Here is a 23,957-nt window from a genome sequence, read left to right as displayed (position 1 = left end):
GGACATCTGAGTATATACCCTGACCTCAAGCTATGTTTCCCAAACTATCCTCTGCAGAGCTCGAGGGTAGGGCCCCAGCACTTCCACTCCATCTTCAATCAAAGCCTTTGATACATACTATTTTCTTTGAATACATTGTCTTAAAATAAGCTTAAAAACCAGAGGACTTCTCCAGCTCTAAAATAGGTACCTTTTATTCAGATATAACTGAAATATCTTTTTTACTATTTTTATTATTATGCAGGTGGGAAAATAGAAATTCTAAGGTCGGTTTAAAATGTTTCAATAAAACAAAAAATAAGATCATATATTTAAAAATTAAAGAATTAAGACATTCACTATGTGGAAGGCAAGTAGATAATAATACATATAATCTTTAAATTATCTGTGAGGGATCCACAAACTCCGGTCCCCAGGTCAAATCTGACTGTAGTCTGTCCTGGGGGATAAAGTTTTATTGTAACACAGCCATACCCAATCATTTATGTATTGTTTATGACTGTTTTCACTCTAAAATGACGGTAGTCTCAACAGAGAGCATATTGTTTGAAAATATTTACTATCTGTCTATTTACAGAAAAAATTTGCCAAACCTAAAGCAAAAGTGGAGTGGCACCCCTAGAGCAGAAGGTTCTAGCTCAGTTGGGACTAAGTTCGTATATAGATTTGCTAGAATTAAGTGATGACTGAGACAGTGTCCCTCTCCACTTAGATTTCATATTCTGGTAGATACACTTACTCTGTCACAAACAACTGAATAGGATATTTCAGTAATTGTGTTTGTAAATAGTATAGAAATATACAGACAGTAGTTCTGTCAATTATTAGTATTTGACAGGCACTATACTAAATATTATATACATTTATACATACTTAATTTTTAATATATTTATATTAATTTTGATGTTATTTAATATTTTATTTATATTATATTTAATACATTTAATTTTTATACCATCACAATGATAAGCACTAGTATATTATTTCCATTTTCCAGATAGTTTAAGTAGCATGCTTAATGTCACATTTAAACCCAGGCATCAATGTGCAAGGTAGTCATGGGAGCATATGGTGGGAGGGGGCTCTCACCCAGCCTTCAAGTTCAGGGAAGTTTGTTAGAGGTGTTGTATTAGCTAAATTATAAAGGTTGTATAGGAGAAAAATAGGAGAGAGAGTGAGGATTTATGAAGGCCATAGGCAATCTCTAAAGTTCCTGACAATTTCCTGTAATTTTGTCTTCTTCAGGCTGCAGTGACTAGATATGCTCAGGCAATGGCGTTGCATTGATACTACAGGCTACAGGAGAAATAATAATACTGACAATAGAAAAGCCTCAGCCATTTGTTGAACATGTGCTACACACTATGTGTGCTGAGACTTCACATGTATTGTTTGGTTTAATCTACAAAGTAGTTTTATTAGGTAAATACTATGATTAACTATTTTACAGATAAAGAAACAACGGCAAAGTTAAGTATCTTACCCAGAGTTACCTAGATGGGAATTGGCAAAGTCAGTTTTCCAAACAAGGCATTCTCATTCCAGAACTCATGGTCTTAACCACTGTACTGAACTGCCTCACCTTGTTCAGCCTCCTCGGTATAAAGCAATAGTTCTCAGAGCAACGGAGTCCTGCAGCTGACGTTCTATGTGGAGAATTCAAATTTTCCTAAAGGTGAAGACATGATGGATTCAGAGAATCAGCATGTGCCTTGGAGCCTTCCGCTGGGCAGAATTGTGATGCCAGGTCCCTTCCTGCACATCAAGCAGGGATCCAAAACAAGCAACAGATTGGAAACACTAGGAAGTCAGGGGGGTGAATGTGGCCATCAATGAGAGATTGTTGGACGCCTCTCTGTTTAGGCAGTTACTGGGTAACGAGCCTCACTTTACAAATCAAGAAATAAATTTTATGAGCTGTTAAATAACTTAGTCATACAAATTTTCAAGTATCACATCCAACTTATGAAGCAAAGTTGGTCTAATCTGTTTGAGGGTTTTTTTTCTTATCTGCACAAAATTTAATTCCTGATACCTGGAACATCGGAAAATCTAAGAATTTAATTAAGTACACTAAAGCCTTTGGGCTTTTCTTTTTTCAAACGTTCTAAGCAGTATTTGAAGTCTGAAAGGGTTGCTAAAAGACAAATTGTTCATGAAGAAAAGCTGTTGAAAATTTCAGAAATGTTGGCAATATTTTCAGGTGCAATATTCATAAGAGTTTGAAAACTTTTCAGAGATTGACTTCAAAACTTGTCATCCTAATTTTATAAAAATAAATTTTGAGAAGTTTTACTTTACTTCATTTACTGTCAAATGGAATGCATTGACATTTTTGAGGTAATCAGTTTTTCTTTCTAGTTATGGCTTAAAGTATTACAACAATTTTGCCAATAAAGTTTCAAAATTAAATCATGGAACTAACAAGAGATTTAATTTTTTGATCAAACAGTTTTTGAGGGGTTTTTATTTTGGAAAAAATAAATACAAGCTGAGAACACACATATGATATACAAATTTATTTTCCCTCTTAAAACAAGTTTATTTGGAAAACAAGATGGAAATTTCTTTGCAAATGGGACAAAGACTTATCACATGACCCAGCAACTCCATCCCTAGACCTCTACTCAAAATAATGAACATGTACACACAAAGACTTACACTCAGATGTATCCGGCCACATTATTCACAATGACCAAAAAGAGGAAACAACCCAAAATGTCCATCAACTGATAACTGGATAAACAAAATATAGTATATCCATGCAATGGAATATTATTTACCAATAAAAAGGAATAAAGTACTGATAAAGCTACCACATGGATAATCTCAGAAAGTGAAAGAAGCCAGTCACAAAAGAACACGTCTGATTCCATTTATATGGAATGTCCAAAAAAAGCAAATATATGGAGACAGAAGGGAGATTAGTTGTCACTTAAGATTGCAGGCTGGAATGGAGATGGACTGTAAATTTGCATGAGGTTTATCTTTTGAGTGATGGAAATGTTCTAAAATTAAATTGTGGTAATGTTTGTACAGCTCAGTAAATATGCTAACATTCACTGAACTACACACTAAAAACAGATGAATTTTGTTATCTAAATTACATCTCAATAAAGCTATTTTAAAAAGTAAGTTTGAGGGGCCGGCCCAGTGGTGTAGTGGTTAAGTTTGCACGCTCCGCTTCGGTGGCTCAGGGTTTGCAGACCTGGATCCTGGGCACCGACCTAGCACCGCTCATCAAGCCACACTGTGGTAGCATCGCACATAAAATAGAGGAAGATTGGCACAGATGTTAGCTCAGGGCCTATCTTCCTCACACATACACACAAAAAAAGTGAGTTTGCATCTTGTAAAATTCCAATTTATTTCAAATTGGAATAGGGTGGATATTGGGACAGTTGGATCAAAACTAGATTTACTGACATCTATTAGATTATTTTACAAATCTAACTATCCATTTCCTAAATAATGAAATTACTGCTCCAATATTATCAAACTTTCCTTACATAGTTATAAAATTTAACTAATTATATATTATAAGTTATAATTGTGAGACTCAAAATGTTTCATGACTTGAAAGGGATGATAATATAAATCATAGAAACAAAAGCAGAAATGTCACATAGCTTTACCACCTGCTAGAACATTTTATTTAAGGCTTCTAGAAGAATCTAAATAACATTCAAGTATAATCATGATGCTTACTAGCCAGACATTTCAATTATAAAGATATTTTATAATATATAGTTCAGATGTAAATAGCATTGCTTATGTATATGGATGGCTGTTGATGAAAGGAAAAATATGCACCTTTTCCAACTCCATTCTAAGGAACTTTAGTATTCAAATCTCATTTTTAAATCACATTATAGAAAACATTGAGTTGAAACAAGTTAATTTCTTTACTAAAAGAATTATTTTTAAAAGTTGCCTTTATTGCATAAAAATAACAGGAACAAAATCTTTGAACAGTAATTTCTCAGTCTTCTATAAAATATTCTGATCTACAAGATAGGAAAACTGCGTAGCTGGTAAAGCTTGTGTCACCATGTTGCAATCTGTGTGGTTTTGTATAGCTGATTGATGTGTAATCAGTTTGTTAACCTCTATGATTACGAATTATGTCCAAAAGTAAACTCAATCAGGGGTTAAACCATTTTTACTCTACTGAAAACCTCCACAAAATCTCCTTGGAACTGATGATGTTGAAATCTCTCTAAATAAAGAGCTTGCTTTCTGGGCTGATGGGTGAAAGAGTCATTCTTGTTTTTTCCTATTGTGGCAAAGTATACATAACAAAATTTACCATTTTAACCACTTTTAAGCACACAGTTCAGTAGCAATAAGTCCATTCACATTAGTGTGCAACCATCACCACCATCCATCTCCAGAATTTTTCATCTTCCCAAACTGAAAGTCTGTACCCATTAAACACTAACTCCCCAATCCTCCCTCCCTCCAGCCCCTGGCAACCACCATTCCACTTCCTGTTTCTATGAAGTTGACTACTCTAGGTACTTCATATAAGTGGAATCACGCAGTGTTTGTCCTTTTGTGACTGGCTTCTTTCACTTAGCGTTAATGCCTGCAAGGTTCATCCATGTTTGTAGCTTGTATCAGAATTTCCTTTCTTTATAAAGCTGAATAATATTCCATTGTATGTATATGCCACATTTTGCTTATCATTCACCCATCAATGGACACTAGGGTTTCTTCCACATTTTAGCTATTGTAAATAATGCTGCAATGAATGTGAGTGTAGAAAGATTCATTCTTGTAACCAGCATTCATGCCAGGTGTGCAGCTCCCCTCTCCCAGCTTATCCACATTATTTTCTAGAAGTGTGGCATGCCACAATAAACATTATAAAATTCACAATAAGTGGATGTTCTCAATGAATTTTCTTTAATATATCAAGTCTCTAGTTGGCTCCTCATTAAGAAAAAGAAATTTACTGTTGTTGAGAGCAAAATATCTGTTCCATTTAGTGTCTGGGAGCAATGGCCTCCTGAATATAAACTCAGAGCCAGAGTCAACACGTTAATTTGTGAAGCTCAAGTATTGATTTGGTGATGCCATTCCCTTCCTCTGATGCTATTCCTATCAACTCCCCAAGAAAAGACGTATCAGGGAGAGCCAGGCTCTCTTTTAGTAAAACATACATGGACCAAGGAATTCATATGTTATGTACACATGTGTTTTTCAGTAAGGTTACTCCAAATTATACTGCACGCTGTAATAGATAATGCTGAGAAATGAGGCATCTTTATATAACTGCAAGATATAAGAAAAAGTATAATTCTGTCGTATTGCACCTTTGTTTTATTAACAGTAAACTATTATATACAATCCTCTTAGCTACTCTGTGCCAGACAATATCTAAGTGCTTTCTCTCCAGACTCCTCCTCAGCACTCACCCCACACATACATACACTTTTGTTTCTTAAACTCTATGGGGTAGGCATTATTACCTTCATTCCCGTTGTACAGAAAAATGAAGTTAAGAGGGGTTAAGTGTGCCATCCAAGGTTACACAGCTAGCAAATAGGTAGCAGATCTAGAATTAGAGCCCAGGTGTCCTGATCTCAGGGTTTGTGCACTTAATCACTGTGTCTTTCTGTGTCCCAAGTTTGGGGTTTTTGCCCACACAAGTTCATCACCATTTTGCAAACAGACCTGACAAGACCTGCGTTATTTCCTTTTCCAAGGAAATCAACATTTGACATTCTCTCCTGATAGGCTTTTCTTTTCATTCAAGTTAAATTGTACTTATAAGCTGTTGGCTCAATTTCATCTTCGCTCAGACATTCTGTATCATTTCTCTCTCAATGGTATTTACTGCATTTTACAAGTAACTTTGATATTTATAATTAGGGTGCCATGCATCCATTGTTTTGTCTTCTTTTAAAAAATAAAAAAATTTGAATCTTATACCAATTTTTGATAAATCTCACTAGATATATGTTAAAACATCATTTTTATTACTTTTTGTTTTTCCCACAGTCCTGTAACTAATTTTTATTCTTATATTCTTGCAGACTCAAGCCAGTTTAGATACATTTTCCATTGAGATTTGAAAAACTCTTAAGTTGTTTTCAGTTTGTTTTCCATCTTACCTGCTTATACGGAGGAAAATCTGTTCTTTGTTACAAATCTATTGTAAACTCATAAACTGGTATTCATCAATCAAAACTGAAGGGAAAAAATGAGACCCACTATTCTTTAAATTTTATGGTCATTGTTGGAAGTTAGGTAAATGATGTTGTCCTCCAAGAAAGTATAAAAGCTGATTCCATTTCTACAGATTTTGCTGGACAATAAATTTACAAAAATCCTGTTATGGTTTAATCCTGATTCTAACTATTACTTTATTCCTGATGATTTCACAAATAGACTAAGAAAGTTGATGTTTATTTTTCGGTTCCAGTTTTACTAGGGCTTCACAGGCTGCAAGAAAAGACATACACTAAAAAACCTCTGGGTTTTCATCCTGCTCACATTAAATTGTTCTTCCATAATTAGGCTTTAAGATGAAAATCATCTACCTATCCCTCAAAAAGTTATCTTTCATTTAGTCCTAGAAGATTGAGTGCCTTCTCTGCATGTAAAAGGGGGCTGTACACCAGTTTTGTGCATCACAAAGAAAGTTTTTTCCAAGATGCGTTAATACTTACACTTTTGGAAACAGGTTTTAAACTTTTGAATGGTAATTTCTCTTTCAAATAAGAAAATATAGAGGCTATTTTTAGAAGAACTTCTTTGCATTTGGGTACTTCCTGTCTTTATCGCCGTGCCTAGTCCAAGCCTCAATCCTCCAAATCTAAAGTGGAACTGTGGCCTGAACGCTGGTGCCCAGCAGGAGCCACAACCACCATCTGTTGACCGGCGTCTTCTTTCCGTTCAGGTACAGGCTCTGAGGGTGAAGTCCCAAGTGATGAATAAGGGCACTCAAGAAGTGAGACTGCCAGAGAAACACTAGGAGAGTGAGGTTTCATTTAATGACATAAAAAGATACAGAATCAGGGGCCAACCCATGGCCCAGTGGTTAAGTTTGCATGCTCTGCTTAGACAGCCCAGGGTTTCACTGGTTTGGATCCTGGGTGCAGACCTAGCACCGTTCCTCAAGCCATGCCCAGGCGCAGTCTAACATAGCAGAGCCAGAAGGACCTACAACTAGAATATACAGCTATGTACTGGGGGGCCTTGGGGAGAAGAAGAAGAAACAAAAAGAAGATTGGCAACAGATGTTAGCTCAGGCGCCAATCTTAAAAAAAAAAAAGATGCAGAATCAGTTAAGAAAAAACAAAAGGGAGGCGGGCTGCTCCCTCTGCAGAGGCAACCTCACCTCTAAAGACAACGTCAGATTGCAGACTATCCGCAGGATAAACTTGGGAGTCACTTGGCCATGCGCTGAAAGATCCTGAGTCATTGGGTCACCGCTGGACAACTGTGAGAGCTCTGGGATTCATCAGCCAATACCTGAGGACTAACCTAACATGTTTGGAAAATGTCTAAATGCCCTCCCTTTCCACTTCTGAAAGTTGTCACAGAGGCAGAGGAAGAGAGCCACTACTGTTGCACCACGAATCTCTCACTCTCCTCTCATTGTTCGTCACTAAGATGTCCTAAGATGGCAGGAGCAATTTCTGAGAGGCGTGTGCACATTTGAGGGCAAACACCACTCCAGATCACCAGGTTAAGAACGCATCTGCCGGTGTAATCAACGGCGCTGGCTGCCTCTTCCTAGGCTTCTTTTACTGGAGGGCCATCTAAGCAGTTTCTAGGATTACCAAATTTTCCTAAACCTTCTGTTTGGACAGCGAGATTGAGACGTCAAAGTATATCCTGGGAGCTTGTCCCTTGGATGTGCGACTGCAGTTGACATCCAAAGTGGCGAGGCCGCAGCCTGGACTCGCAGGGCTCACGGCGATCTCCTGGGATAGGTGGGCGTGGCTTTCCGGCAGGCGGGCGGGGTTAGGAGGGAGGAGTCACCAGGCTCGCGCGGCAGTCTGTGGAAAAACCAGCTGCGCCCCAGAGGGCGGACGCGCGGCGACCCTGAAGACCCGGCAGGCAGAGACAGAGAGAGTCCTGTGATAGGAGGGCTGAGGGGCTGCTGTGGTCCCATCCTCCTTGTACCCGCGGCCGGGCTCTACGACGCCTTCGTCCCCACCCGCGGCGGCAGCGATGCCTGGCGGAGTCTGGGTGCTGGCGCTGTCACTGCTGCTCCTGGCCCCGGGGGAAGGTCGGCCAGGTAGGGCACTGGGGGATGAGAGTGCAGGGGCGCCACTTGGGTCTTTGGGAGAGGGGAGCTGACTTCCCGGATGACACGTGGTGCATCTCTGTGCATCTAAATGGCCGCATTTGATACTGTCCGTGACCGACCTCCGCCCCGTCCTACCGCTGTTTTTGAAATAGTCTTTTTACAGCCTTGCCGCTCTTCAGTTTTCGTTTGCGCATGGGCTCTTGTCTCCTCGTCTCCTGCTCCAAGACCCTCGGTCCTGTTTTTGTTCTTTTGTTTGTTTCCTGCTGACGTCCTGCTCCTTAAGGTCCCTTTAATTTACTGTAAGAAACTTTTGCTGAATCTGCCAGAAGTCCTAGCGGCAAGTGGATCCGAATTATCGGAAAAGAAGTCAGGTTCAAACTGCCTGATTTCTACCCTACTCCCACCCACCCCCGGAAATAATAAATTGATGAACATTTTATCCCTACACTAAATTAGTAAGATAAGTTTTGTGTATGTTTTTCGTAATCTGATAGAATCACTTTTGCTACCATAAAAGAGATCTCTCTGGAGAGAATGGGGCCCCTTCCACTTCTTTAATCCACGACAAAGGAAACATAGTTTAAAATATAGTGAAGTTAAAACAAAACAACGTTCATTAGCCCTTCCTGATTGCTTTTGTGTTCATACAGGTAGGAACGTTAAATGAAAGGTGACTTGTTCTTATATTGTAAGTTTCCTTATGTTTTTCAGAAATAAATCTGATCTGTGTAAACTGTCTGCAGCTTGAAAAAGAAATTCTGTGCAAAATTTGTAACTATTTAGGGTATAATTTTGTCTTATTATCTTGTTGATCTTAATCTATTTTACTAAGGTAAGTTTGCTCGTAAAAAAGGGAGAGGGAGCAAGCATTCTCCCATGTAAAACTGTGAAAAGAATATTAGAACGCAAGTAAGTTATTTCCTGAAATGATACACCTTAGCAAGCTATCATTGGTCTATGACTTCTTTGGTTTGTTTACACATTTACTAGATCTTCATGAAGAACTGTTAAAAATACATGTAATATATTAGATGTGCATTTATTACAGTTAGACAACATATTTCCGGAAGAATTACCAATATTTATAAAGGAATTTGCTTCAATGTTTACTGTAGATCCCATAACCCCTTCTTGCCTCTACGTAATAGCTTTGTAGGAGTCGGCCCCCTGGCACAGTGGTTAAGTTCTGGGGCTCTGCTTCAGTGGCACAGGGTTTCACTGGTTTGGATCCTGAGTGCGGACTTAGCACTGTTCATCAAGCCATGCTGAGGTGACGTCCCACATAGCAGAGCCAGCAGAACCTACAATCAGAATATACAACTGTGTACTGGGGGGTTTAGGGGAGAAGAAGAAGGAAAAAAATAAAAGTATTGTAGTCTCTACTGAAGGCAAATATTAACCCTTACCAGATTCTAAGCTCAAGTTATGGTAAAGTTTATAGCTTCTTTATGTTTAATACAGTAATGATAAAAGGGGAGATAAATGGAAAATAGGACTTTTTTCAAACTGCTTTATGAAGATATTGTTCATATACCGTATAAATCACTCATTTACTGTGTGCATTGGTTTATTACAGTGTATAGTGGTCTATGGCTTTTTGTATATTCACAAATATGTGCAACCATTGCTACAGTCAATTTTAGAACATTTTTATCATCTCAGAAAGAAATGCTATATTCTAGATATTCTCTCCCTATAGCCGCCTTCACCCTCCCCACCTTCCCAACTGCAAGCAGTCACTAATCTGCTTTCTGCTCCATAGATGTGTCTATTCTGGATATTTTGTATAAATAGAACCATATAATATAAGGTCATTTATGACTGACTTCTTTTACTCAGCGTAATGTTTTGAGGGTTCACCCATGTTGTAGTGTGTATCAGTACTTCATCCCTTTTTGGGGTAGAACAATATTCTATTGTAAGAATACACCATGTTTTGTATGTCCATTCATCACTTGATGAACATTTGGGTTGTTGACACTTTTTGGCCATTATAAATAATGCTGCTATAAACATCCAGGTACAAGTTTTTGTTGGACACAGGTTTTTGTTTCTCTTGGGCGTATACCTAGGAATGGAGCTACTGGATCATATGGTAACTTTACATTTAACCATTTGAGGAACTGCCAGAATGTTTTCCAAAAGGCTGCACTGTTTTATATTCCTGCAGCAGTGGATGAGGGCTCCAATTTATGCACATCCTTGTCACCGCTTGTTATCGTCTGAGATTTTGACTCTAGCCATCCTAGTGGATGTGAAGTGACATCTCGTTGCAGTTGGATTTGCATTTCCCTGGTGGCTAATGATGTTAAGCATTTTTTTCATCTATTTATTGGACATTGGAGAAACATCTACTCAGATCCTTTGCCAATTTTTAATATTTTTATTATTGAAATGTGTGAGTTATTTGTATATTCTAGATACAATTCTCTTATCAGATATGTGATTTGCAATTATTTTCTCCCATGCTGTGGATTGTCTTCACTTTCTTGATAGTGTCTTTTGAAGCACAGAAGTTTTTAATTTCACTAAAGTCCAATTTCTTTATCTTTTTTTTGTTGCTTTTGCTTTGTGTTGTCATATCTTGTACTCCATTGCCAAATCTAAAGTATGAAGATTACCCCAATGGTGTTTTTTAAGGTTTTTATATTTTTAGCTCTTGTATTTTGGTCTTTGATCCATTTTGAGTTAATTTTTGCTATGGCTTAAGGTAAGGGTCCAACTTTCTTCTTTTGCACGTGGCTATCCATGTTCCCAGCACCATTTGCTGAAAAGACTGTCCTCTCCCCATTGAATGGTCTTGGCGCTCTTATCAAAACTCAGTTGAAAACTATAGATACACAGGTTTATTTCTGCACTCTCAATTCTATTCCTAGATCTATATGTCTGTCCTTATGTCAGCACCACACTGTCTTGATTACTGTTGCTTTGTGGTAAATTTTGAAATGGGGAAATATGAGTCCTATTTTGTTCTTTTTGGAGGCGGTTTTAGCTATTCTTGGTCCACTGAAATTTCATATGAATGTTAGGATTAGTTCGTCAGTTCCTGCAGTGGACTCAGGTGGTGCTCTGATAGGGACCGTGAGGGTCTGCGTTCAGTTTGGGGAGTATTGCCGTCGCAGCTACATTGTCTCCTGGCCCATCAACATGGGTGTATTTTCATTTACTTAGATCTTTAGTTTCTTTCAACAATGTTTTGTGATATTCAGAATAGAATTTTTGTACTTCTTTTGTTAAATTTATCCCTAAGTATTTTGTTCTTTTGAATCTATTAGAAATGGAATTGTTTTCTTAATTTTCTTTTCAGACTATTCATTGCACATGTATGAGAATATAATTGGTTTTTGTATGTTGATTTTGTACCCTGAAACCTTACTGAACTTGTGCACTTGTTCTAATAGTTGTTTTTTGGGTTTTTTTTTTTTTGTAATGGATTCCTTAGGATTTTCCACATACAAGATCATGTCATCTAGGAATAGAAATAGTTTTAATTCTTCCTTTCCAATCTGGATAGCTTTTATTTATTTGTCTTGCATAGTTGTCCTTACTAGAACATAGAGTACATGTTAAATAGAAGTGGTGAGAGTGGACATTATTGTCTTGTTTCTGATCTTTTGGGAAAGAATCTCGTCTTTCTTCATCATCTATGCTATAAGCTGTGGGGTTTCTTTTGTAGACTCCCTTTTCAGGTTGAGAAAGTTTCCTTGTAGTCCTAGTTTGTTGAGTGTTTTAACCATAAAAGGATGTTAGATTTTTTCAAATACTTTTTCCATGTTTATTGAGATAAGCATGTGGATTTTGTTTTTTATTTATTAATATGATGTATTACATTAATTCATTTTCGGATGTTAAAATCAATCTTATATTCCTAGGATAAATCCCACTTGGTCAATCCCACTTGGTCATGGTTTATAATTCTTTGTCTATATTTCTGGATTCATTTGCTAGTATTTTGCTGAGGATTTTCTTTCTTTCTTTCTCTCTTTCTTTCTCTCTCTCTCTTTCTCTCTCTCTCTATCTCTCTCTCTCTCCCTCTTTCTCTCTCTCTTTCTTTCTTTCTTTCTCTCTCTCTCTCTCTTTCTCTCTCTCTCTCTCTCTTTCTTTCTTTTTTTGGTGAGGAAGATTGTCCCTGAGCTAACATTTGTTCTCTTTCTCTCTCTCTCTTTCTCTCTCTCTCTCTTTCTTTCTTTCTTTCTTTCTTTCTTTTTTTGGTGAGGAAGATTGTCCCTGAGCTAACATTTTTTGCCAATCTTCCTCTTTATGCTTGAGGAAGATTGTCGCTGAGCTAACATCTATGCCAGTCTTCCTCTATTTTGTATATGGGCTGCTACCACAGCATGGCTTTGAGCAGCTTGTAGGTCTGTGCCTGGGATCTGAAGCTGCGAACCTGGGGCAGAGTGTGCAAACTTAATTACTACACCACTAGGCTGGCCCCTGCTGAGGATTTTTGCATCCACATTCCAAAGATATATTGGTCTATAGTCTTCTTTTCTTGTGATATCTGACTTTGGTATCAGAGTAATACTGGGCTCATAAAACGAGTCTGGAAGTGTTCCATCCTTTTCTGCTTTTTGCAAATGTTTGTGAATAATTGGTATTATTCTTTAAATATTTGGTAGGATTCAGCATTGATGCCAATCTGGACCTGGCCTTTTCTTTATAGGTGTTTTTTTAAATTACTAATTCAATCTTTTTACATGGTATAAATCTATTTGGATTATTTATTTCTTCTTGGGTCAGTTTTGTAGTTTGTATCTTTTTAAGGAACTTGTCAATCTCATCTAAGTTATCTAATTTATTGGCATACAACTGTGGTAGTTTTCCTTAAGATCTGTAGTGGTGGCTCCTATTTCGTGTCTGATTCCAGTAATTTGAATCTTCTCTCTTTTTTTCTCAGTAAATCTAATTAGATATATGCCAATTTTGTTGATTTTTTTCAGAGAACCAGCTTTTGGTTTTCTTGATTTTTCTCTGTTGTTTTTCTATTTTCATTTTCATTTCTAATCTTTAACATTTCCTTCCCTCTGCTTCCTTTAGATTTAACATGCACTTCATTTTCCAGTGTCTATAGGTGCAAGGTTAGTTTATTATGTTGAAATCTTTTTCTTTTCTGATATAGTCATTTATATCTATAAATTTCCTGCTGAGCAGTACTTTGCAGCATCCCATAAATTTTGGTATATTGTATCTTTAATTCTTCTCAAAGTATTTTCTCATTTCCCTTTTTATTTCTTCTTTGACCCATTGTTTATCTAGTTTGCTTATTTTCCATATATGTATAAGTTTCTTAAATTTATTTCTGTTATTGATTTACAATTTAATGCCATTGTGGTCAGAGAACATACTTTGTTTGATTTCCATCTTCTTAAATTTACTTAGATTTGTTTTATAGTCTAGTGTGTGGTCTATCTTGGTGAATGTTCTGTGTGCACCTCAGAAGAATTTATATGCTGATGTTGTTGGGAGAAATGTTCTATAGATGTCTGTTGGGTCAGGTTGGTTTGTAGTGTTGTTCTAGTCTCTATTTACTTGTTGATCTTCTGCCTATTTTTCTATTCATATTGAAATGGAGTATTGAAGTTACCAACTACTGTCGTTGAAGTGTGTATTTTTTCCCTTCATTTCTGTCAGATTTTGCTTGATGTGTTTTGGTGCTCTGTTATTAGGTGTACATATGTATATAATTGAATATCTTCCTTATGGATTGAAACTTTTATCATAATAAAATGTCTCTCCTTATCTCTGATAACATTTTTTTTAAGTTTTTTGATCTGATATTAATGTAGCCAATACAGTTTTCTTGTGGTTGCTGTTTGCATGATATGTCATTTTCCATCGTTTTACTTTTAATCATTTATATTCTCTTCAAGAAGCATTCTGTTTTTGCCTCTTGATAAAAGGATGGCAAAGAGATTTAGCAAACTAATCATTCTCTATTTTACTTTGCTTTTCAGCCTTTTGTGTTGCTGGAGAACCCATTATCTTATTTTGAATGTCTCATTGAATTTGGAGTTCAAAAGTGATTTTTCTCTTTCCCATGTCTTGGGGAAGTTATAATATTTTTCAAAATTCATGAAATTTAAATTCCTATAGATAGGGCAGTAGACCAAAAGTTTTATAGTTACCAAGTTAGATATTAGGAAGTGCCTGTCTTCAGGCATTATGCATATCCATTTGTTAAAAGTACAATGCTGTATTTAGTGTCTTAACATGTTTGTGTTGCCAGTTATGAATCTTAAAGAATTCTAGTTTTAGTCATTGTATTAAACAAGGAAACAAATCACCCATCAGTCAATTTCATGATATGAGGGATGTGCAGAGCTTTCTAGCAAACTTCCAATATAACTTTTTCCCTCAAAAGTACATATAAAATATACACTAAAATTTGCATTTCTATTTATTCTGTCTTCTTCCCAACAGAATTTAAAGAAGCTAGGTAGTATAAAATAGAATCTGCAATACTTAGATTTCACATACCTTGGGAGAATGTGTCAATTTATAAATAATAGATACATAATGATGGAATATGCAAATGTCTTCCTAGTTTTGTTTGTAGATATAAGGTAAACTGTATTAGTATTTGAAGAGCTAAGCCTCCAAATTCATAGATAGGAGCCCAAACCATCCTTATAATTCTCACTTAGTTAACTGTGTCCTGCTTTCTGGAGTTAAGGTTGTAATGTGAAGTTTTTAAAAGTGTAACTTTCTCATTGCCAATTAAATTTTAAATTTTCTACATACGGCTTGAGTATTTTAAAAAATGCAAGTAGATTTTTGGAAAAACAATTGTGAAATCACTGATACAAAATAGGAGCTATTATTAATTATATATGTAATTAAAATTTTTCCTCTAAAATAAATATTAAATAAAAATAAACTAAATAAAAATTTCTGTCTAAATATTATGTACTTCTTTAGTCTTGTTGATGTCACACTTTGCTAAATTCATTACATCTTTAGCTTTGGATTAGAAAACAATTATTCAAAGCAGCAAAATCAGAGGAAATGTGAGAAGTGCAGAAGCACTTAGGAAGGAGAAATACTGCACAGAGGAAACATGGCGTTGTTGACTTTTCTCCCAAGACAAAATTCTGTTTCAGGGAGGAGATCAGAGAAAACATTTCAATAGTTCATGCAAACCTCACTAGTAACCTCTTTTCAAATATTTTCCTTTGTTTCCAAACAGATGTAATATTCTGGTATTGACAGAATCTTAGAGTGATTTCAAATTAGATGAAATGATAGCACATCACCTGATTTCTATCCACACACATTTTATAAAATATTTATCTAGGGCTGACAGATTGAGATTGTCAAAGTCACAAGAGCCGTTTGGGTTAAATTCTTCCTGGGAAATTTAAAACTGGAGGAGCAAGAGATAGAAGGAAGAAGAACCTTTTGTGGTCACTCCTAAAATCTTTTGCTAAAAAAATATTCTTTCGGAACATCTTTTATCTTGCAAAACAATACCTTTTGTGCTGTTTAATTGCTGTATCTACGAACAACAAAATAAAAATCAAAAAGAAAATTATCATAGTGACAATTTTTGTAAGCTACGCTTGTGAGATCAACTTGCAAATTAATATCTCTATTGTGCCCCTTATTAATCTGAGTTCAGGAATTAATTTTGGCTTATAAACACTTCTGTAACCTAAAATTATGTGATAAATGTTTGAGAGCTTTGTTCAGTTAGATAAATTTTTCCACAGTGAGTTACGTTAGTTATGATTGAATTTTTTCTTCTACATTTGTATTTCATAGATATTATCTTTACTATAGTTGTTTTCCTTCAATTGACAAATAAAAATGGCAAGCAATAGGATATATTGGAGAATATGAGGAAGCCATTTGTTATAAACCTAATTCGGCCTGACCTTGTCTTTCCAAAAGGGCCTGACCGAGGCCATTGAGCATGCATTGTATATCTGCTGTAGAGATTCCCTATGGCAAGAGCAAAGGCCCTTGAGATAAAGGTGAAACTTCCCTCCCCCTCCCAAAGTTGGCGTCTCCTTAAGGATTAAGCATCTTTCCTTAGGCTAGAAACTGCTTGCTGCGCTCACCTGTGACCGCCCAGCTCGAGACAATAGACTTGCCTCCTGCTACGCCCACCAAGATAGCAGACCCACTACCTGCTGTGTCCATCGAGTGCTGTGCTGACAGGGCAATCTTGTGACTATTGTGGGAGGGACATTTCAATCATATGTAAAGCACCCTCTTTGGGGGTATATAACCACTCTGTACACCTCATTTCTTTGGTGCCCTTTCTTCCTTTGGGAAGAAAGGCCCCGGGCCATGGTCCTCAGATTTCAGCTCTGAATAAACTCACCCAAATTTTCATTTACAGATTGGTTATGGATTATTTTTGTCGACACAATAAATATAATGTCTAATATTTAGAGATTTTCTACCTACTGTATCAACAAGATACTTTGGTACCCAAATAAAGACAGTTCATTGTGTTTCTTCTTATTTGGGAGTACAGAAGCCTCAAACAAGAGTTGTATTTCTAGGATGACTGCTTTCATTGCCTCCTCTTCTCTTCTCTCTTCATGCTGAGAAGAGGAACTTTACGTTCTGTCTCGTTAGGTTTGACAGAAAAAGCATCTTCCAGGGCAACTGCTGCTCAGGAAATGTGTTCCTTTTTCCAGAAACTCTTTCTGAAACTACAGAAATCCTTTTTTTCCCCATGGTCTTTTCTTATTTTTGCTTAAAAACTATTCCCCTCTACCTCATTCCTTTTCCTGTGCTTAGTAATAAAAAGGGACTTCAATACTTTATCTTTAAAAAAAAAAGGAAAAACTTTGAAAACTTTATATTTTTTCCTGCGCTAAAGAATGCCGGAAACTTCAGTAGGAGGGCATTTTATAAAAATTAGATTGGAATGAAAAGATTTGTTGTTTGTTGCATTCCAGGACCTGGCAGACAGAGATGAGATTTGGGGGCACCTGGTTACTGTGGAAGAAAGCAGGTCATGGAAGGTCAATAAGGGCATTCAAATCTGGAGGACCATTCCCAAGAGGAATACTTTTAGGGCCTGGGACTTCAGTTGGTAGAATTAAACAAATCTTAATTCAACAGCAATCAGCAATATTGCTTGTCCAAATTAAGTGAAAATAAAGCTCTTGAAGCTGAAGTACCCCAAAAATACATTCTAAAGAGTTTGCTAATTGGTTTATTGTATTTATGGAAAATGCAAGTTAAGTCACCTTTGACTTATTGAGAGACTGATATTTCAGGTCTTTTTTATGTGCAATTGCAGGTTTATTTGCTTTATTTTTGTTTTGTGAATTAATTTTGATTGAGGACTGAACTATGTTAAGGACAAAAACAGATGCATAAAGATACCTATCTTTCCATCCTAGCTCAGGAGTGCTCTCCTGGGGGACACCAGTTTCTTCAGAACCCTTATAGAAGTGTCCATTTTGACTCATTGCACCTCCAGCAGTCAGCCTTGCAAGACCTGATATGTGACCACTCCCTTCCTCCCGGATGGTATCGATTTCTCATCTTTGACAGACCTGCTGAGATGCCAACCAAATGTGTTGAGGTATTTCAGACACTAAGAACTACCTGTGCTTTTTCTTATGTAGTTTTTCATATGAGGATTGAATCTTGTTACTACTGTTACACTAAAAATAAAGAGCCAAAATGAGAAGCAGGGAGGCATTTATTTTGGGATCAAAGAATTGTAATTTGGGGTACACAGATTTGGGTAGCAACCCAAATAGTGTCCCACTGGGGACTAAGAGGCAGGGGTTTTTAAAGGCAAAAAAGAGAGAATTGCATCATAAAGAAAGCTAATTGGGGTTGGCGCAGAAAGCTAGTCTTCCCTAAACTTCACTAAACTTAATTGATTGCTAAGGCTAGCTAGAGGCAGGGAAAAGTGTATCACTGTGACCACAGCAGGTTTCTTGCAGCGTCACTCAGTTCAAAAGCTCATGTTCTGCCCACTGAGAATATGCATTAGATTCATTTCCTTAATGGCTTCTTGGTTCCATTTTAAAGCCCTTACACATAAGTGACCCTGTTTTGTTTCACATTTCACACAACCAATTTATTACTCATGCCGAAATATTATTTTAATTTTGTATTGTAGGGGAGGAAGACAATTCCTCTACCCTCTAGGTCCTTCTGGCTGGTCTAAGAATTAAATTGACATAGATAGACTAACAGGACAAAATCAAACAAAGTTTAATAAGACATATACGTGGGAGAAACCCAGGACAACTAAGTAACTCGCCAGAATGGCCAAATCCCACCATCTTTAATACTATCTTTAGCTCAAGAAAAAGGAGGATGTTGGGGGTAATGATTTGGGACTTCAAAGAGGAGGAAGGCAATTCACATGGAGTTGGAAAAGTGATTGTTTGGTAGACAGAACTTTGATAAAAATGGGCTTAGCAAGGACCCTCCCAGTCAACCGATATCCAGAGTTATCTATGGTAATGGCCTGTCCTTAAGTTCTTTCAGGCAGTTATGGGGAAGGTCAAAGTTTCTTTCAGAGTCTCTTGTCCTTGAAAATAATCAAGCCAAAGACACACATTGGGTGGCCAATCCTGATCCCCCACAGTATCAAGATTGATTCAGTCCAAAGAGTATTCCTATGTTCCCCTTTTAATAATAATAATAAAAGTTAATGTTATGCTCATGTAGTCCATGAAGTGATTTTAGCTACAGTATCCTATATAATTTTTACAACAACTCTAGAATACGGTCTATCGTCATTATTTCTATCATACAGTTCAGGACACATATATTTATTCTTAGGTGTAACGCTCCTAGAGTCATCAATCTCTCAGGTCAAACAGCCAGGATTTTGTCACAGGCAGTCATTCTTCAGGACTCATGTACTTAACCACAAATAACCTGCAAACAGTAAAATACTGTGTATTTTAAGTGCTTCAGTTCCTGTCAGTATTAAATAGAAGGCTCATTTTCTTTATTATTACCCACATTTTGTGAATTACACAGAAGCTGAAAATTTTCTCTTTTAAGCATGTAATGTAAAAAAACTCAGGAAAGCTATCTAAATTTTATGTTTAATTTTAAGTCGTGACATTGTTGCTGCCTTATTTTCTCCTTTTTGTTTGACACTTTTGTGACATTTCATTTGTGATAAACTAAAAAAAAAATCAGAATTTAAAAGTGAAATTTGAGGAAATTCATTACATCCTTAAATATTTGTGTTCTTTTCTTTCGGCTAAATTAACTATAACTGATTCTAGAACCTCGTACAAATGTGATGGTGAACTGATTTCCTGGCTCTTTTCCTGGAGGTGCACTAACACGTGGTCATTCTGCGCCCCATGGGGAAGTGTTCCTTGTCCTTACTCTCATTCCTTTCTTGAACCAAGACTTTAGAGCATTCAACCGAAGAATCCATAGAATTTTCGTTCACTCTACAGGATTAAACAAGTCTGTTTAAATAAATTTTTGTTTATGATACTAGCAAGTAAGTACATTATAGAAAACTTAGAAAATAAGGAAAGGACAAGTGATAGAATAACACTTATTCATAAAACATCCGCACAGTTATACTGCCATTAAAATTTTGCTATTGTTCTCTTTTATTTATATTGTTTTATAAGGTTCATGCTGTATGTTCAATTGCATAACATGCCTTTTTCAGTTATAGCATTAGCATTTGCATATGTTATTAAAAAATTCTTCAATATCAGTTTTGAAAATAATATTCTGTTATATGTATAGACCATATTTATTTAACTAGTGCCACATGTGTTCACCTTCAGGCTTTTGTAATAATAAGTAATTCTGCATTTAGCAAATATGCATATAAATCGTTATATTTTATTTGTATTTAGTAAGATTGATTTTTATAAGGAAATTAGTGAAAGTTAATGTCTTTTTGAGGTTTTTGATACATATAGCTAAGTTTTTTAAAAAAAAAATGTAATGCTAATTTTTCATTCTAGTAGCAGTAGATAAAAATACTCTTTCTAATACTGAATATTCTCATGTATTCATTAGGTATCTGTATTCCTTCTGTGAATTATGTGTTTGTGTATTTTGCCCACTTGTGATCTTCTAGTTTTTCAATGGATAATATCACATGGTTAAAATAAAATAAGAAATATAATATTGAAAGAATAATAAACAATATACTAAATATAATGCTATTAACAATTTTCTCCTTATTTAACTCTTGTCTTATATTTTAAAAATTATTATTTAAACATAACTATCAATGTTTTCCTTTATGATTTTTCCATTGCTTTTAAACATGGAAATAATAATAATATTAAGAGTTATAATGTGGCTAATGATTATTGAGTCATTGCTATGTAGAGGTTGTGTTATGTCCATTATTTCATTTATACCTCACCACAGTGAGGTATAGATGTAGGTACTACAATCCACCTAGTACAAAAGTGAAAGACCGGTGCCTTGCCCAAAGTCATGAACTTAGTAAGTGCCTTGGTCCTTCCCAAATTACATATAGTTTCTTATTTTTCCTGGGATAGTTTTCTACTTAATTCCATTTTCTGTCTGGAAATGATTTTGGTAATTGGCTTCAAATGAAGCTTTAACTTCATTTTTTCCCAAATTGCCAACAAATAATTGCGTCTAGACTTTGAACAATCCTTTCCTTCTTCCTTGATATTTGATGCCTCCTGAACTATGCATTCACTTCTTACATATAGTATATCCAGCAATTTTTCAAGAAACCTCCAAGATCAGTTTATCTTTGTGCTCTGTATTAAGATGACTTCAAATTGACTTATCTTGTCTTAGAATGTATCAGCTATTTTAGTAAGTTATATAATGAATTTCTCTTGTTTATGATACAAATGGAATAAAGGTATTTAAATCAAATAAGATTATATTATTTATGAGAAACCTGCCTTAAATTTAGTATTCCAAAAAGTTACTTTTTCTTTTATATATAGTACAGTATATTAGCATATATCTTATATAGTATAGTATATTCGATTTTTTAAAAATGTTATAAAGGTTGTTTAGAAGAAAATGCAAAGTTGATTTATCTACCTTGTATGAAAATAAATTGGGTTTTCAATTTTTGTTTTCTCTCATGCAAAAGATGAACCACTGTGGAACGCAGGCCCCCATTTGGCTGTCTCTGAGAGATTCAGAAACACTACCTTCCCCTGGAGAGGTTAAGCAACTGACAGCTTGTGCCACATGGCAGTTTTTGTTTAGCACTACAAAAGACTGTTGTCTTTTTCAAATCCCAGTGTCTGTAAGAAACTGTGGAGCATTTTTTGTGTACTTACTACAACCCACTCAGGGATGTATGGGATATTGTGCAGAAGGTAAGAAAACATGAGTGGCACACATGAACTGCTAATCATGGAACTGTGTGTGTTGGTGTGTTTGTGTCATTCTCTGGATGGGTTGTGTTGAGCTAATGCAAATGTCAGTAAGAGACTTGGTCTACCATTATTGCTAGGGTGAAGCTAAATTTCTGGTTTTAATTTGCTAGATTTGTTTAGGATTCTTTGTCAAGATCTTAAAATCCTCAAAAATATTTGTTGATATGTAAGTATCAAAGCAGATTTCTTGTCATTTCTCCACTGACCATGATGATTGTGCTAAAAATTCTTTGATCTCCTTATGCCCCTTCGCCCTTTTCAATTAAAGGATGAAGGATGGTGAGTAAAAGTTATCATGAAAGCGTATGTCTTTCATGATATTATTCATGATATTATTCATGATTATTTCATGATCTTATTACATCTTTCATTCACCAATATTTATTGAATGTTTATTTTGTGCCAGGAATTATTGTAGGCCTTGGGGTTATGGTGATGAATAAGACAAATGGAATCTCTTCCCTCGTGGAGCTTACATTCTAGTGGAATACCTCAGACAATATATAAAAATAAACTTGTTATGACCCAAAGGATAAGATAAACATCTATGAGTCCCTACTATATAAAGACGTGATTGGTGAAATAAATAAATGGAGGAAAGGAGACAGACCTTTCTTAAAGAAGAATTGCAAATATTTGCAGCTACTACCCTACCTGGAAGATGGAGCTTAACTTCCTTCATTTTGCTTGTGGGCTATGCTTAGTCACTTGCTTCCAAATAACAGTGTATAGAAAGGAGAATGTAGTGATTTTACAGTGGAGAAACCAAGCAGACACTACATTAATCAAGTGATCAGGGTTAACCTCACCAGTGACAATCTATGTTGATATCATGGACCTACTGATAACATGCAGTAAGATGCAGTTCTCCATTATGGTATTCTTCCCCCAAGGCCATAACCCGAGTATAATCATGAGAAAATTCACATAGACCCAAACTGAGAAACATTCTACAAAATATTTGAACAGTACTCTTGAAAAGTGTCAAAATCATGAAAAAACATGAAAGAGTGAGAAAATGTGCCAGATTGGAAAAGACTAAGGAAACATGAATAATGCAATGTGATGGTATCCTGGATTGGATACTGCAACAGAAAAGAACGTTAGTGGAAAACTGGTGAAATCTGAATATAGCCTTCAGGCAATAAGAGTGTGGTGTGCTCACAAGATGGAAAACAGGATAGCGATGTTGGATCTCAGTGAGTGAGGGACAGCATATCAAGACATGGTTTGGAAGGGCAACAGGGCCTAATATTTATGGAGCTCTGCATTTTATTTTCTGTGCATTGAGAAGTCTTTGGAGAATTATCCTGAGAGAGTTAGCCAGTAAATCTTCACATTTCATATGCAGCTGCTGGCCAGCTAAACCTGGCTGAAAAGCAGTATGTTCAATAATGAAGGACAGCATCTGCTCAGTTAATAGAGCTAGTGTCATTCACTGGAAAGGAGGAATCCAGAGAGATGCATCAGCTTCATCGAGTGGCCAAGATGAGAGATTTTGAAAAATATCTTTTTAGTATTTCTTAATACTCTTGCCATAAGAAAATAGTTAAGTTTTATGAAATTTCAAATAATATTACCAAAGATTTGTGGAAAATTCTGTAGGTGTTTCAATGGAAGAAACCAACAATTTATCTACATTAAGTTTAAGAAATATTGACAACTCTTAAAAATGAAAACAAAACTTCTACACCAGAGAATACCATAAAATCTAAATAATCACTTCAACAGAAATGTTATTATTGTTCAGTACGTTGAATTTAAACATTCAGTATTTAAAATTTTCATTTTCATGACATACCCTTAAAACTTAAAATACATTTCCTCTTTTGTTAATATCATTATCTGCCACTCAATTTCTCAAGCTTGAATATTCAAAATTATTTCTCTCATTCTCCATATTCAAGTCTTCCTACCGGTTTTAGGAAAAGGGAATTTCTAGGAGATGATTGTTAGTTTTTACTCTTAATGTATAAGTTATTATTCAGACATACACGAGAATTATCCTCTCTGATTTGCCAATAAAAGATTACCTTGAAATACCATTTAGACTTGATTTGGACTTCATGGATAGCAAATAAAAACAAGTCACTTAATCCACTTAAGAGTTTCTTTTTCTTGCTTACCAAGAATCTGGAGCAGATGTTTGCTGCTGATGGTGATTTGGCCACATTACAATGTCAAGCTTAGGTCTCTGTGAGTCTCTAGGCTTTTCCTTTGTGGTGACAGGATGAAGGTCTAGTTTTAGCCTTTTATCTGCATTTTAGACAGCATAAAAGGGGAAACAAAAGAGTTGAAAAGGGCTTGTACTAACTGAAACTTACCCCTTTCAAGGAAAT

General features: G+C 35.9%; 1 protein-coding gene across 1 annotated transcript in view; it reads left to right on the top strand.

Moving 5' to 3' along the window:
* The first annotated feature begins 7,980 nt into the window (after positions 1-7,980).
* VWDE (von Willebrand factor D and EGF domains) overlaps positions 7,981-23,957 on the top strand; it is a 69,550-nt gene continuing 53,573 nt past the window's right edge. The window contains exons 1-3 of the mRNA XM_070615781.1: positions 7,981-8,254; positions 17,629-17,813; positions 21,327-21,558. Of these exons, the coding sequence (XP_070471882.1) occupies positions 8,188-8,254; positions 17,629-17,813; positions 21,327-21,558 (484 nt within the window). The 5' untranslated portion in view covers positions 7,981-8,187. The remainder of the gene's footprint in view (positions 8,255-17,628; positions 17,814-21,326; positions 21,559-23,957) is intronic.

This window comes from Equus przewalskii, chromosome 4 (genome assembly GCF_037783145.1).
Source record: "Equus przewalskii isolate Varuska chromosome 4, EquPr2, whole genome shotgun sequence".
NCBI classification, from domain to species: Eukaryota; Metazoa; Chordata; class Mammalia; order Perissodactyla; family Equidae; genus Equus; species Equus przewalskii.
The sequence above is the reverse complement of the archived record's forward strand: the minus strand, read 5'-3'. Positions and strand labels throughout refer to the sequence as shown.